This window comes from Ranitomeya variabilis, chromosome 3, assembly GCF_051348905.1.
Source record: "Ranitomeya variabilis isolate aRanVar5 chromosome 3, aRanVar5.hap1, whole genome shotgun sequence".
Lineage (NCBI taxonomy): Eukaryota > Metazoa > Chordata > Amphibia > Anura > Dendrobatidae > Ranitomeya > Ranitomeya variabilis.
The window spans coordinates 665966334-665981153 of NC_135234.1; the positions used below are offsets into that span (position 1 = coordinate 665966334).

Below are 14820 nucleotides of genomic sequence, written 5' to 3' on the forward strand. Positions count from 1 at the left end.
ATTTCAAGCCGCGAACTCCATGCCACCAGACCTGAATATCAGAAGGATTAAAGGATAAATTTTCAGCATAAGATCGTTGGCTGGCCCTCTTCCTGGCCCAGAAGATAAAAGAATGTCCGACTATCCAAATGACTAGCGGACCTGAAAGAAAACCAATAATTAATAGTCATACAGATCATGTCGTACATATAATTTGAACCTTTTGGAGTTCCATCTTCCCAATTCCTTTATCCCTGAATCGGAAAGCCCGGCCCTAGAGGCCTCCGTAGCTGCTCCGATTCTAAACGAATGAGATGTGATTTTAAGGTGTTTTTTACCCAAAAAGCGTAAACATTTCTTTAGGACAAAATTAAATTGAAAGACAGTAACAGGAGAAAAATCTCTATGAATGAATAATGGGCCCTGTCCCATAGGTCTGACCTTAATCCAATTTGCCATGTTATCAACAGGGCAAATGATAGAGACATGGATCGCGTTAATTTTCAACCTAGATCCCCTGCCTAATTAATCTGTCTTTAATTTTGTTATAAATAAAATTTAAAAAAAAACAAACAAAAAAAAAAACTACTCATGAATTTGGACATCCGAAATCATGAGTCCCGAAGGCTCCGATTTCTTAACAGAAACCACCTCACCAACGCGAAGTGCTCCAAAAAAGGACAGAGAAAAAATAGAGCTAAATAATAAGGCTTCCTTAAAATTTACACAAAAGTGGATGAGACAGGAGCACAATTCTTTCAATAAAGACAGGGAAATAGGTCGTCTCGAGTCAGGTATAAAATTGGTTTTCCTAAAGCCTTTTAAAAACTGCTTTACTGGAAAAAGATTAGTTAAAGCAATACTGCCAGAAAGTTTAAGGAAAAATGAAACTCCTGCTAGGCATTTCGCTATTGCATAGTAAGACAAACCGTTTTGTACTATAGATTCAGCAAACTTTAGTGCTGCTACCGGATTAGAAACTGTTGGGTCAAAATAATGTAGGTTGCAAAAATTGTTCCAATTCAGCCATGCAGCAGAATAGTCAGCCCATGATCTATTAGATAACGATTTTTTTTATAAAATACTGTATCAGAGTGCAATCATGTCCCAAATTGAAAGGGGTAAGAGGGTGCTTCCGAATCCACGTTGGGAACCTGCAGGAAAAAATTCGACCACTGACGATTTTGTAAAGAGTCAGTTATGAAAAGAAATTTGCTCTTTCCCAACTTTGCTTTCAGGCATTGTAAAACCAATTGTCTCAAAATTCTGGCAGCAAAAGTATTTTTTAGAAGATAACGTGTTGATAGAAAAAAAAAATAAAAATAAATAAAAACAACTACTGCCTGGTTAGTGGAAAGGAGTAAAATCCTGGAATTCTGCATTAGTGATCTCCAAATTAATATTCCTGCAAAAATAGAAAAAAGTTCCAACACCATTACGTTTGAAGTTACTTTCTTAGACACCCAACTTATTGGCCACAGGATGGACATCCAATGGGAGTCAAATAAAATACTGAAGCCACGCTGGCTATCCGCTGCGAAAAGAAAGGGAAAAGAATCGCCAGAGACAAAAAATGACTGCCACAAAGATCTGCCGTTATGCTCTGACAAAAAGGAGAGCCAAATTCTAGCGTCTTCCTTTAGGTCAGAACGGATACTAACATGCGAATGAGGTGAAGATACACCTTAAGTGGCATGCTATAAACTTCTGCAAAAAGCCCGACCTATAGGAATGACGCAAACCGCAAAATGCAATAGACCTAACAATGATTGAATTTCCTTAAGAGTGACCTTGTTCTTGGCTAAAAAATTTGATAACACAATGCGCAGTTTAAAAATTTTCTCATCAGGAAGTCAGATTCCATTTTTTGATAATCAAGAGTGATTCCCAGAAATTCGATAGATCTAGATGGACCAACTGTTTTTCTGTGAGCAATAGGAACACCGAAGTGCTCACACATTTGGATAAATTTATTGAGGGGATCTTTGCATATTGAGAAACCATAAGGACCGATAAACAAAAAATCGTCTAAGTAATGGAGGATACCTGCATCCTTACAATAAGTTTATAAAACCCAATGAAGAAAGGAAGAAAAACTTTCAAAATACGAACATGACAAAGAAAAGCCCATTAGCAGGCACTTAAAAAAAAAAAGAAAAAAAAAAAGTCATCAAAATAAAAACCTAAAGAATTAAAACCGCACGGGTGAACAGGAAGGAGTCTAAAAGCAGACTTAATATCTGACTTGGACATTAAAACCAAATTTCTTGAGGATTTCTAATGCAGAATCAAAAGATGAATAGGACACGGAGCATAAAGCCTTGTCCACTTCATCGTTCATGGATGAACCCAGCGGATATGATAAGTGGTGAATTAGCCGGAAAGAGCCCTCATCTTTTTTTTTTTTGGTACAATACCCAATGGTGATATACGGAAATTAACAAACGGCGGGGTTAAAAAAGGGCCTGAAACTCTGCCTAGCTGAATTTCATTAATAATTTTATCCCTAGCTGCCTCAGGGTGAGCCTTTAAAGAGGGTAAATTAGGAACAGCAGAACAGCCCGCCCCTTTAAATTGTAGGATAAAAAATCATTCTGAAAAACCATTAAAAAGCAGCTCACTGGTCCCCTGGTCGGGATATTTGCTTAGGCATACTGACATGTTTGCCAGAATCACTGGCGTCTGTGCTTTTTGAATTAGGCTCCTTACCTGAGGACTGTTGACCTGCTTGTTACTTAAAACATTTAGACATAGGGTGTGAGTTACCACAGAACGAGCATTCATGGCGGAATCTACAGTTGTTGTTCCACTTACAAAAGGAATCGTTGAAAGCGAAACAAACACCGCGTTTACTTGAACTAGAAGGGGACTGAAATAACTTGTTGGCAGAGATGGGGAGATTTTTCACCCAAAACTGCAGCAAAAATAGAAAAAGCTTGCACCCAGTTGTTGAAAGATTTAAAGTTGGTGCGTTTAAATTCATCTGAATCAGCTTTCTCATCATTCTTTTCGGATTTTGAAAGCTGGTCCTTTCTAGGCAGTAAAGAAAAAATATCGACTAAATGATTATTCCAAATAAGCTCTTTAACAGAAGGGCTTAAATGGAATCCTAAGGGAGACAGCTCGCATGTCAGAGCTTCTTTAAAAGAGTTAACAGGGGCGGTGTTAGCTGATGAAATGTCAGAGATTGCAGCACTGTGTACAGCTGATGTGACAGCAAGGGGGGGGGGGGGGGAGTAGCTTCTCTTAACGTTTCAGCTAACACTTTCTTTATGATGTATTTTAAATGTGAGTGTGGAACAGACAAAGGAACATTGAATGTCTCACCCCTCGATGAATGCTGGTCGTTTCTCTGCTCCATACAGCAGCAGGAGCTCGAGCCCTCCATGTTGGGCAAGCTCATATGGGAAGCTGCTGTAAGCGGCGTTTCTTCATCCTCTTCTGAGTGTGACGACAGGGGGTCCTCCCGAACCGGTGGTCTGGACCGCAGCTGCAGAAGCCACTGCTGTTGTAGAATCCAATGACACCGCAGCGCTTTTACGGCTGCGGTGTGTTGAAGACATCCCGGCCACTTCAGATGAGGCGGTCGGCGCTCTGTCATGACGCTGGCGGTGGAAGTCTCGCGCTGGGCTGCGAGACTTCTGAGGAGGGTGGCGCCGTGACTTCCTTCTTCCTTCTTGGACACTGCGGCTGGAAGCAGGCGGCGACAGCGACTTCGGAGAGTATGGGGTCCTTTGCCTCCTGCGCCTCCCTGAAGCGGTGGGTGTCGGCAGGACCGGAGAGGCTTGACACGGCGACCGAAGGGTATCTTCTGGAGGATGAGGGACAGCATCGGCAGGCGCTAAGATAGGTTTCATAGCCAGGCACTGCCTCAGCCAGTCCGCTCCATCCTCGCCGTCGGCTCTAGTCAGGAGCTGTTGCAGGAGATTCTCCATCCTGGGGTATGTGTCTTCTTTATCTTCTTCCGCTGACAGAATGACCAGATACCACAAAACAGGTGTTTATATATTCAAAAAAAGAGCGGCAAAGCTGCTAACAGCCAATAGAAAACCGTTACAATAGCTGCCAAACATACCAGAAAAAACTGGATAAAACCAGTGTCACACTTTCAGAGATGACTGACCTGACCTTTATTTGACCTTTCTTCTGACAGAAAGCCATATTAAATGACAGGGTCCATGAGGCCATGAGACCCCCGCTATATTTCTTTCAGGTTTACGCGGGGGGGCTAACATTATGTTAGATCAGTATTTCTATGCCAAAACCAGGAGTCTGCAAAACACAGCACGGCTTTCGGTCTCAGTTACACTGCCATAATTCATCACTCCATTCCCTTTTTCGAGACGGCATGGGAGACCCATTTGTAGTTTACATTTTAGCTTTAGTCCTAAGGCTTTGGGGACGGGGGTGTACTAATTTTTGCAACACTTAATCAATGACTTTGTTAGGAAATATAATAACCCTTGTACGCCCTCAGTGTCCCACGTGGGAGTATTTCATAGTTTATCCCAAGGAAATGTTGATTCTGAAAGGTTTTTGACAAATCTTTAGGGGTGTACTCATTTATGCTTCCCACTGTACATGCCCGTTTAAGGACACATTACTCTTAAAGGGGCTGTCCACTATTGGTCGGTCTGCTTGGCTCAGCATCATGAGGAGACGTCACATGAGAACTGCAGCCAATCAGTGACAGGTGGCAGACCAGGAAGTATCAGCTTCTATTAGTGTCACCTCCCTGGAGTCATTATTAAAGGGGTCTCCAGTTATGGACAATCCGTTTAGAGAGTTACAGTTAGTACTTTCGCATTTAATGGCTCCAGTGTCACAAGCACACACACAGGTGAATGGTCGTCCTTCTGGTTTTTGCACGTCTCCACTTTGTCCCGAAACACCGCTGTGCCCGTATCTCCATGCCAACGTGAGCACCACTCAGCACCCCGGCGCGATGACGTAAGCCGGAGCACTGCGTGACGTCACTAGCGCGGCACCCCATCACACTAGCTTTGTACACTTGTAATACCGGTCAACTACAAATTCTGCCTGGTAACAGCAGATCATAGCGCCCATCCTATTGGCCAACAGGCTTGATTTTTTTCATTGGTCCTGGCTTTGTAATTTCTCCCATTTTACGTGCAGCAATTGGTTCCCGGCAGTTTCGCTGACAGCTGTGCGAGCCAATCCGCGCTGAGAGCGAGGAGGGCGCTCTTGTTTGCCACCCGTGCTCCGGAGCGAGGCTTCTGCCTGTGTTGTCGGAGCGCAGCCCCTGTCATGGCGGTCACCAGGCAGCTCTGGATCCGGATCATTTACGCCACGATGGGCACCCTCATTGGTGTGTCGGCTTTCCTGGCTTGGAATGTGGCCTTTGGGCAACCCTGGACTGCGGCCATGGGGGGCCTGTCAGGTAGGGGCAGTCCTGTGCTGAGCCGCAGGTGGTGATGTCATCTGGTGCTTTCCTAGTTTGGAGGAAGAGACTAATGTGAAGAATGTTGTCATCTGTTGTGTGCAGAGATGGCGGGATTGTGGGGTGCTGTGCGTGTGCAGAAGGGGCGCTGTGCGTGTGCGGAAGGGGCGCTGTGCGTGTGCGGAAGGGGCGCTGTGCGTGTGCGGAAGGGGCGCTGTGCGTGTGCGGAAGGGGCGCTGTGCGTGTGCGGAAGGGACGCTGTGCGTGTGCGGAAGGGACGCTGTGCGTGTGCGGAAGGGACGCTGTGCGTGTGCGGAAGGGACGCTGTGCGTGTGCGGAAGGGACGCTGTGCGTGTGCGGAAGGGACGCTGTGTGTGTGCGGAGGGGGCGCTGTGCGTGTGCGGAGGGGACGCTGTGCGTGTGCGGAGGGGACGCTGTGCAGAGCAGCTTATTGAATAGTGCTGTGGTGTGTGCCCTCAACCGCTGCTCCACTCATTCTCTGTGGGATGGTCAGAAATGGTCACATACAGCCCATTGAGAATGAATAGAGTTCAGGTCAAACAGGGGCCCTTCGCTCTGTTCCAAAATGTGGCCCTTAACAGCCCAGCTCTTGTGATCCAGAGCCCCATTCTCATGATTCCTCAGATCCCCAGCAGTCAGACCTCAAGTGATTGGGAAGTTATCTACATTATTATGGCTAAGGGAGAACTTATGATTTTGGGAATAACCCTTTAAATCCAATTGAAATGAAGATTCGATAATCTTTCAAGTATGCGCTGGCCGCCCTCTCTCTCTGCTCACTGGCCGCCCTCTCTCTCTGCTCGCTGGCCGCCCTCTCTCTCTGTCTGCGCGCTGGCCTCCCTCTCTCTCTGTCTGCGCGCTGGCCTCCCTCTCTCTCTGTCTGCGCGCTGGCCTCCCTCTCTCTGTCTGCGCGCTGGCCTCCCTCTCTCTCTCTGCGCGCTGGCCGCCCTCTCTCTCTCTGCGCGCTGGCCGCCCTCTCTCTCTCTGCGCGCTGGCCGCCCTCTCTCTCTCTGCGCGCTGGCCGCCCTCTCTCTCTCTGCGCGCTGGCCGCCCTCTCTCTCTCTGCGCGCTGGCCGCCCTCTCTCTCTCTGCGCGCTGGCCGCCCTCTCTCTCTCTGCGCGCTGGCCGCCCTCTCTCTCTCTGCGCGCTGGCCGCCCTCTCTCTCTCTGCGCGCTGGCCGCCCTCTCTCTCTCTGCGCGCTGGCCGCCCTCTCTCTCTCTGCGCGCTGGCCGCCCTCTCTCTCTCTGCGCGCTGGCCGCCCTCTCTCTCTCTGCGCGCTGGCCGCCCTCTCTCTGCGCGCTGGCCGCCCTCTCTCTCTCTCTGCGCGCTGGCCGCCCTCTCTCTCTCTGCGCGCTGGCCGCCCTCTCTCTCTCTGCGCGCTGGCCGCCCTCTCTCTCTCTCTGCGCGCTGGCCGCCCTCTCTCTCTCTGCGCGCTGGCCGCCCTCTCTCTCTCTCTGCGCGCTGGCCGCCCTCTCTCTCTCTCTGCGCGCTGGCCGCCCTCTCTCTCTCTGCGCGCTGGCCGCCCTCTCTCTCTCTCTGCGCGCTGGCCGCCCTCTCTCTCTCTCTGCGCGCTGGCCGCCCTCTCTCTCTCTCTGCGCGCTGGCCGCCCTCTCTCTCTCTCTGCGCGCTGGCCGCCCTCTCTCTCTCTCTGCGCGCTGGCCGCCCTCTCTCTCTCTCTGCGCGCTGGCCGCCCTCTCTCTCTCTCTGCGCGCTGGCCGCCCTCTCTCTCTCTCTGCGCGCTGGCCGCCCTCTCTCTCTCTCTGCGCGCTGGCCGCCCTCTCTCTCTCTCTGCGCGCTGGCCGCCCTCTCTCTCTCTCTGCGCGCTGGCCGCCCTCTCTCTCTCTCTGCGCGCTGGCCGCCCTCTCTCTCTCTCTGCGCGCTGGCCGCCCTCTCTCTCTCTCTGCGCGCTGGCCGCCCTCTCTCTCTCTCTGCGCGCTGGCCGCCCTCTCTCTCTCTCTGCGCGCTGGCCGCCCTCTCTCTCTCTCTGCGCGCTGGCCGCCCTCTCTCTCTCTCTGCGCGCTGGCCGCCCTCTCTCTCTCTCTGCGCGCTGGCCGCCCTCTCTCTCTCTCTGCGCGCTGGCCGCCCTCTCTCTCTCTCTGCGCGCTGGCCGCCCTCTCTCTCTCTCTGCGCGCTGGCCGCCCTCTCTCTCTCTCTGCGCGCTGGCCGCCCTCTCTCTCTCTCTGCGCGCTGGCCGCCCTCTCTCTCTCTCTGCGCGCTGGCCGCCCTCTCTCTCTCTCTGCGCGCTGGCCGCCCTCTCTCTCTCTCTGCGCGCTGGCCGCCCTCTCTCTCTCTCTGCGCGCTGGCCGCCCTCTCTCTCTCTCTGCGCGCTGGCCGCCCTCTCTCTCTCTCTGCGCGCTGGCCGCCCTCTCTCTCTCTCTGCGCGCTGGCCGCCCTCTCTCTCTCTCTGCGCGCTGGCCGCCCTCTCTCTCTCTGCGCGCTGGCCGCCCTCTCTCTCTCTCTGCGCGCTGGCCGCCCTCTCTCTCTCTGCACTTCTGGCCTCTGCAGGGCGCACTCATACTTTCTCTATGACAGCTGTCCTGATTTCAGTGGTGGTCAGTTCTAACACAGAAGGCTCGCTCCCTGTCTCTGATGGCACATGACTTAGACTGACACAGCGGACTAATGATTAAATGGTGGCATTGGAGCAGCTGTCACAGTGAAAAGTCCTAAGATTTAGGCTGCCGTCACACTATCAGTATTTGGAAGCCAAAACCAGGAGTGGAACAATTAAGAGGAAAAGTATAATAGAAACATATGCACCACTTCTGTGTTTATCACCCACTCCTGGTTTTGGCTACAAATACTGATGTAAAATACTGACCAAATACTGATAGTGTGACGGCAGCCTCAATGTTACAGATGCAAGTTGATGAAATGCCTTTTTATCTTACTGGGCGCCCCTCTGATGACACTGGTGCATATAGTTTTTCCAGTGCTGTCAACATCCTGAGCTCCCGCTCTGCAGCCCCTGGATCCAGTGCTTCGGGCCACGTAGGGCTTTCAGGTGTAAGAAGGAGCCTCCTATGGAGAACCATGCCAGTCAGTGACCCTCACACATGCTGATAGGGGCATACAACAGTCCCCCCCCCCCCCCCCATATGTCTCCATGTGACTGCCTCCTCGTTGGTGTCTTAGACCTGACCTTAGGAGAGGAGAAGAGAGGGGCAGCTGATGAGCAGGTTTCTCCCTCCCCTCTAAGGCACAGGACCCCCATTGTTGTGAGTGGTAGGTTGCAATTATAGGACAACCCCATGTAAACCTCTCCAGGTACACACACCTTTAAAAACAATTCTGTATGAAGAATGTGAAGTTTTCACTAGTGATCCTTATCATTTTTTATGGCCATTTTTGATCATAGGTAATACCCTGGTATTGCGTGAAAACTATTCTTCTGTGCACAAACCATACGTTGTGTTGTGGCTCTGATCGGACGTTCATTTTCACATACGATACTCGTTCTGTCAATGTTTTTCATGGCTATAACAGAAACCTCTTAGAATCTGCAGAGCTGTTCACGTGTTCGTGGTTTTTTGTCCATCGAGTGGTCAACAAGAAACAAATGTCCATTTTTGACCCGATTTTCAGATTAAACTCTTCTTTTCAAGTCCATGTGTTCATGAAACACTTGGAGAGGGCCCTGATGGCGTCCCAGACCTCCCAGTGCTACCACTTAGCTTTCTAGGACTAGGAGAAGCTTGTGAAACCTTCATCAGGGTTTTTCTTACTTTGCATGTGAGAAAAACTGATGAAACATTCATGGCATCAACTGATACATTGAAATTGCTCCAGTTTTTTGTATATGAGAATAATAACTAGTGTCTTACTTGAGCCCACCATACATATGGTGCCAAGAGCCAACTAAGACCCCATTACTGGAGATCGGGAATTAATTTCCCAAAGCCTTCTGTGGAACACGTGAGAAGGGAATGTTCAGAAAACTTATTGCTGCCGTTTTCTCTTCTCTTCTATGGTCACTTGGATGTCTTGACCCAAACTAACAGCCGATCATGAGACCTATGGATAAGTCAGGGATGATCAGCCACGTTACACTGATGTGCACCGTCCATTGCCCTGTATTGGGGATCTAAGGGAACTCGAACTTCTATACCATGCCCTGTTGAGTTCATCATTTGGAAGAAATGCTTTGTGCATAGATATTAGACTGTAGCATAGAAGCGGAATGCAACAGTAAGAAAACCTCCACTTGAAATTGGAGATATATGGACGTACAATGAAAACCAAAATGGTCTTCTATAGGTGCCCTGTTAAAGCCGTGTCTCCCCAGTGGTCCCTGTAATGGCCTTGTCATCAAGTTTCATGTAGGAGACCAAGAACAATTATGTATTAACAATAATTGCTTAACTCTGGGACTATTCATGTGTCCGTCTTTATTGTGGGGTAGGGGGTATTGGTGTGACTGATTTAATCTGTACATCATTGTGAACTTGTCATGAAGTGCTACTGTCTTGTGACAGGGGAACCAAAGGGAATCTGCAGCAGGATTAGACCCCTCAAACTATATATATGTGCATAGAGCTCTTTCAAAGAAAAGTCCAGCAATATCTTTACATGGTCAGTCCATTCCTCCTTTACTGAGAAATCAACATTTTAATTGATATGCAAATGAGGCTGAAGAGCTATTGTAGATCTGAATCCCCAGTCACTCCAGCTCTATTCCCCCTCTCAGTGCCACCGCCACCTCCTCCGGCTTGTCTGATAGCCTCTGTGCTGTGTGACGCCAGAAAAATGAGCTGTCAGTCAAGCAAGAGGAAGCTGCACTGGGCGAGAAATAGATCTGGAGTGACAGAGGCTTCAGATCTACAAAAGATCTTCAGCACGCTCGCTCATCGCTACTACCGATGCCAGCAAAACTGTCAGCAGACCTCACAGTGGTTGAAGTTCTTTAGCTCCAAAGTGCTAACCCTTACAATTGTATGTTCACATTTCTTTTTTTAATGTGGATTTTGAAGCAGATTCTGTTACAAGATCCACGTCAAAATCTGCTCCCAATATTGTTCACTTCCGATCGATTTCATTGTAAAAGTTATTGAATGTTTGTCACCCCTTTTCCTAATTCTAGAATAAAGACATGATGAAAACAAATAAAACTAATTCAAACAGTAATCCGCATAGAGAAAAGGTAAACATAGAAATGCCAAAATTGACTTAAAAAAAAAAAAATGTCCCTCCCTCAAAAATGTAATAAAAAGTACTCAAAATGACATAAGTAAACCTAAATGATATCACTAGAAACTGCAGCTTGCAGAAAATGAGTTCTCACACAGCTCCATTAAAGGAAAAAGTTATGGGTCAAAGAGAATGGCGACATGAGCCAAGATATGTTTTTACAAATCTCTGAATTTTTTTTAGGCTATGTGCACACGTCAGGATTTCTGCAAGAAATCCGCATACGTTTTTCTTGCGTTTTTTGCGTGTGTATTTTGTGGATTTTTGGCGTTTTTTTTCTGTAGGTTCCCAATGCAATAATATAGTGGGAAATCCACAAAAAATCCCCAAAATTAATGAACATGCTGCGTTTACCACGACGTGTTTTTTTTCGTGGAAAAAAAACTCAACATATGCACAAGAATTGCGGAATGCATTATAAATGATGGAATGCATATGTATGCGTTTAAGCGTTTTTATCACGTTTCGTATAGCGAAAAAATTCAAAAAATCCTGAACGTGTGCACACAGCCTTAAACTGCTAAAATAATAAAAAGAGAATAAGTTTGGTAATCGCACTAACCTAAAGAAGTAATTTAGTCAGGTCATTTTTACCATAAAATAAATGCTGTAAAAAATGACACAATGTAGCAGAACTGCATTATTTTCTGCCTTAATTTTTTTCACATTTTACTGTATATTATACAGTGTGGAAAATAAGTACCGTATATACTCGAGTATAAGCCGACCCCCCTAATTTTGCCACAAAAAACTGGGAAAACTTATTGACTCGAGTATAAGCCTAGGGTGGAAAATGCAGCAGGTACTGGTGAATTTCAAAATTAAAAATAGATGCTCCATACCGTTCATTATGGCCCCATAGATGCTCCACATAAAGCTGTGCCATATATACAATGCTCTGCACCGTTGCCCCATAGATACTCCACATAAAGCTGTGCCATATATACAATGCTCTGCACCGTTGCCCCATAGCTGTGCCATATATATAGTGCTCTGCACCGTTGCCCCATAGCTGTGCCATATAGTGCTCTGCACCGTTGCCCCATAGATAGCTGTGCCATATAGTGCTCTGCACCGTTGCCCCATAGATAGCTGTGCCATATAGTGCTCTGCACCGTTGCCCCATAGATAGCTGTGCCATATAGTGCTCTGCACCGTTGCCCCATAGCTGTGCCATATATATAGTGCTCTGCACCGTTGCCCCGTAGCTGTGCCATATAGTGCTCTGCACCGTTGCCCTATAGCTGTGCCATATAGTGCTCTGCACCATTATTGCCCCATAGCTGTGCCATATAGTGCTCTGCACCGTCCATTATTGCCCCATAGCTGTGCCATATAGTGCTCTGCACCGTCCATTATTGCCCCATAGCTGTGCTGCTGCTGCAATAAAATAATAAAACACATACTCACCTCTCTTGCTTGCAGCTCCTCGGCGCCATCTTCCCGGCGTCTCTCCGCACTGACTGATCAGGCAGAGGGCGGCGCGCACACTATATGCGTCATCGCGCCCTCTGACCTGCACAGTCAGTGCGGAGAGACGTCGGGAAGATGGCGCGGTGCCCGGCGGGTGGAACGAGGACAGGTGAATATGACATACTTACCTGCTCCCGGCGTCCCGCTCCTTCCCCCGGACAGCTGGTCTCTGGGTGCCGCAGCCTCTTCCTCTATCAGCGGTCACCGGCACCGCTGATTAGAGAAATGAATTATGCGGCTCCGCCCCTATGGGAGGTGGAGCAGCCTATTCATTTCTCTAATGAGCGGTCCCACGTGACCACTGAACAGGGGAAGAGGCTGCTGCACCAAAGACAGTGGGACGGGCAGGGGGAGCGTCAGGAACGCCGGAACTAGGTGAGTATGCCTCAGCGCCCTCTCCCCCTCACCCGCCGACCCCACCACCGATCATGACTCGAGTATAAGCCGAGAGGGGCACTTTCAGCCCAAAAATTTGGGCTGAAAATCTCGGCTTATACTCGAGTATATACGGTATATGATACACTGCTGATTTACAGGTTTTCCCACCTACAAAGAATGGAGAGGTCTGTAATTTTTATCGCAAGTATACTTCAACTGTGAGAGACAGAATCTTAAAAAAAAAAAAGAAAATCACATTTGTATGATTTTTAAATAGTTTTCATTTTATTGCATGAAATAAGTATTTGATCACCTACCAACCAGGAAGAATTCCGGCTCTCACAGACCTGTTAGTTTTTCTTTAAGAAGTCCTCCAGCTCTGTACTCATTACCTGTATTAATTGCACCTGTTTGAACGTGTTAGCTGTATAAAAGACACCTGTCCACACAATCACAATCCAACCTCTCCATCATGGCCAAGACCAAAGAGCTGTCTAAGGACATCAGGGACAGAATTGTAGACCTGAACAAAGCTGTGATGGGCTACAGGACAATAGGCAAGCAGCTTGGTGAGAAGGCAGCAACTGTTGGCACAATTATTAGAAAATGGAAGAAACACAAGATGATGGTCAATGTTCCTCGGTCTGGGGCTCCATGCGAGATCTCGCCTCATTGGGTAAGGATGATTCTGAGAAGGGTCAGGAATCGGCCCACAACTACACGGGAGGACCTAGTCAATGACCTGAAGAGAGCTGGGACCACGGTGTCAAACATTACCATTAGTAACACACTACACTGTCAAGATTAAAATCCTGCAGGCACGCAAGGTCCCCCTGCTCATGCCAGCACATGTCCAGGCCCGTTTGAAGTTCACCAATGACCGTCTGGATGATCCAGAGGAGGCATGGGAGAAGGTCATGTGGTCAGATGAGACGAAAATAGAACTTTTTAGTATCAACTCCACTCACTGTTTTAACCCCTTCACCCCCAAGGGTGGTTTGCACGTTAATGACCGGGCCAATTTTTACAATTCTGACCACTGTCCCTTTATGAGGCTATAACTCTGGAACGCTTTGACGGATCTTGGCGATTCTGACATTGTTTTCTCGTGACATATTGTACTTCATGTTAGTGGTAAAATTTATTCGATATAACTTGCGTTTATTTGTGAAAAAAATGGAAATTTGGCGAAAATTTTGAAAATTTTGCAATTTTCCAACTTTGAATTTTTATGCCCTTAAATCACAGACATATGTCACGCAAAATACTTAATAAGTAACATTTCCCACATGTCTACTTTACATCAGTACAATTTTGGAACCAAAATTTTTTTTTGTGACGGAGTTATAAGGGTTAAAAGTTGACCAGCAATTTCTCATTTTTACAACACCATTTTTTTTTTAGGGACCACATCTCATTTGAAGTCATTTTGAGGGGTCTATATGATAGAAAATACTCAAGTGTGACACCATTCTAAAAACTGCACCCCTCAAGGTGCTCAAAACCACATTCAAGAAGTTTATTAACCCTTCAGGTGTTTCACAGGAATTTTTGGAATGTTTAAATAAAAATGAACATTTAACTTTTTTTCACACAAAATTTATTTCAGCTCCAATTTGTTTTATTTTACCAAGGGTAACAGGAGAAAATGGACCCCGAAAGTTGTTGTACAATTTGTCCTGAGTACGCTGATACCCCATATGTGGGGGTAAACCACTGTTTGGGCGTATGGCAGAGCTCGGAAGGAAAGGAGCGCCATTTGACTTTTCAATGCAAAATTGACTGGAATTGAGATGGGACGCCATGTTGTGTTTGGAGAGCCCCTGATGTGCCTAAACACTGAAACCCCCTACAAGTGACACCATTTTGGAAAGTAGACCCCCTAAGGAACTTATCTTGATGTGTGGTGAGCACTTTGACCCACCAAGTGCTTCACAGAAGTTTATAATGCAGAGCCGTAAAAATAAAAAATCATATTTTTTCACAAAAATGATCTTTTCGCCCCCAATTTTTTATTTTCCCAAGGGTAAGAGAAGAAATTGGACCCCAAAAAATGTTGGACAATTTGTCCTGAGTACGCTGATACCCCATATGTGGGTGTAAACCATTGTTTGGGCGCATGGCAGAGCTTGGAAGGGAAGGAGCGCCATTTGACTTTTCAGTGCAAAATTGACTGGAATTGAGATGGGACGCCATGTTGCGTTTGGAGAGCCCCTGATGTGCCTAAACATTGAAACTCCCTACAAGTGACACCATTTTGGAAAGTAGACCCCCTAAGGAACTTATCTAGATGTGTGGTGAGCACTTTGACCCACCAAGTGCTTCACAGAAGTTTATAATGCAGAGCCGTAAAAATAAAAAATCATATTTTTTCACAAAAA

The 14820-nt window shown here is 47.3% G+C and overlaps 1 protein-coding gene across 1 annotated transcript in view; it reads left to right on the forward strand.

Moving 5' to 3' along the window:
• The first annotated feature begins 5016 nt into the window (after positions 1-5016).
• Positions 5017-14820, forward strand: part of SLC48A1 (solute carrier family 48 member 1) — a 28535-nt gene continuing 18731 nt past the window's right edge. Inside the window, exon 1 of the mRNA XM_077297897.1 lies at positions 5017-5380. Coding sequence (XP_077154012.1) covers positions 5248-5380 — 133 coding nt within the window. The 5' untranslated portion in view covers positions 5017-5247. The remainder of the gene's footprint in view (positions 5381-14820) is intronic.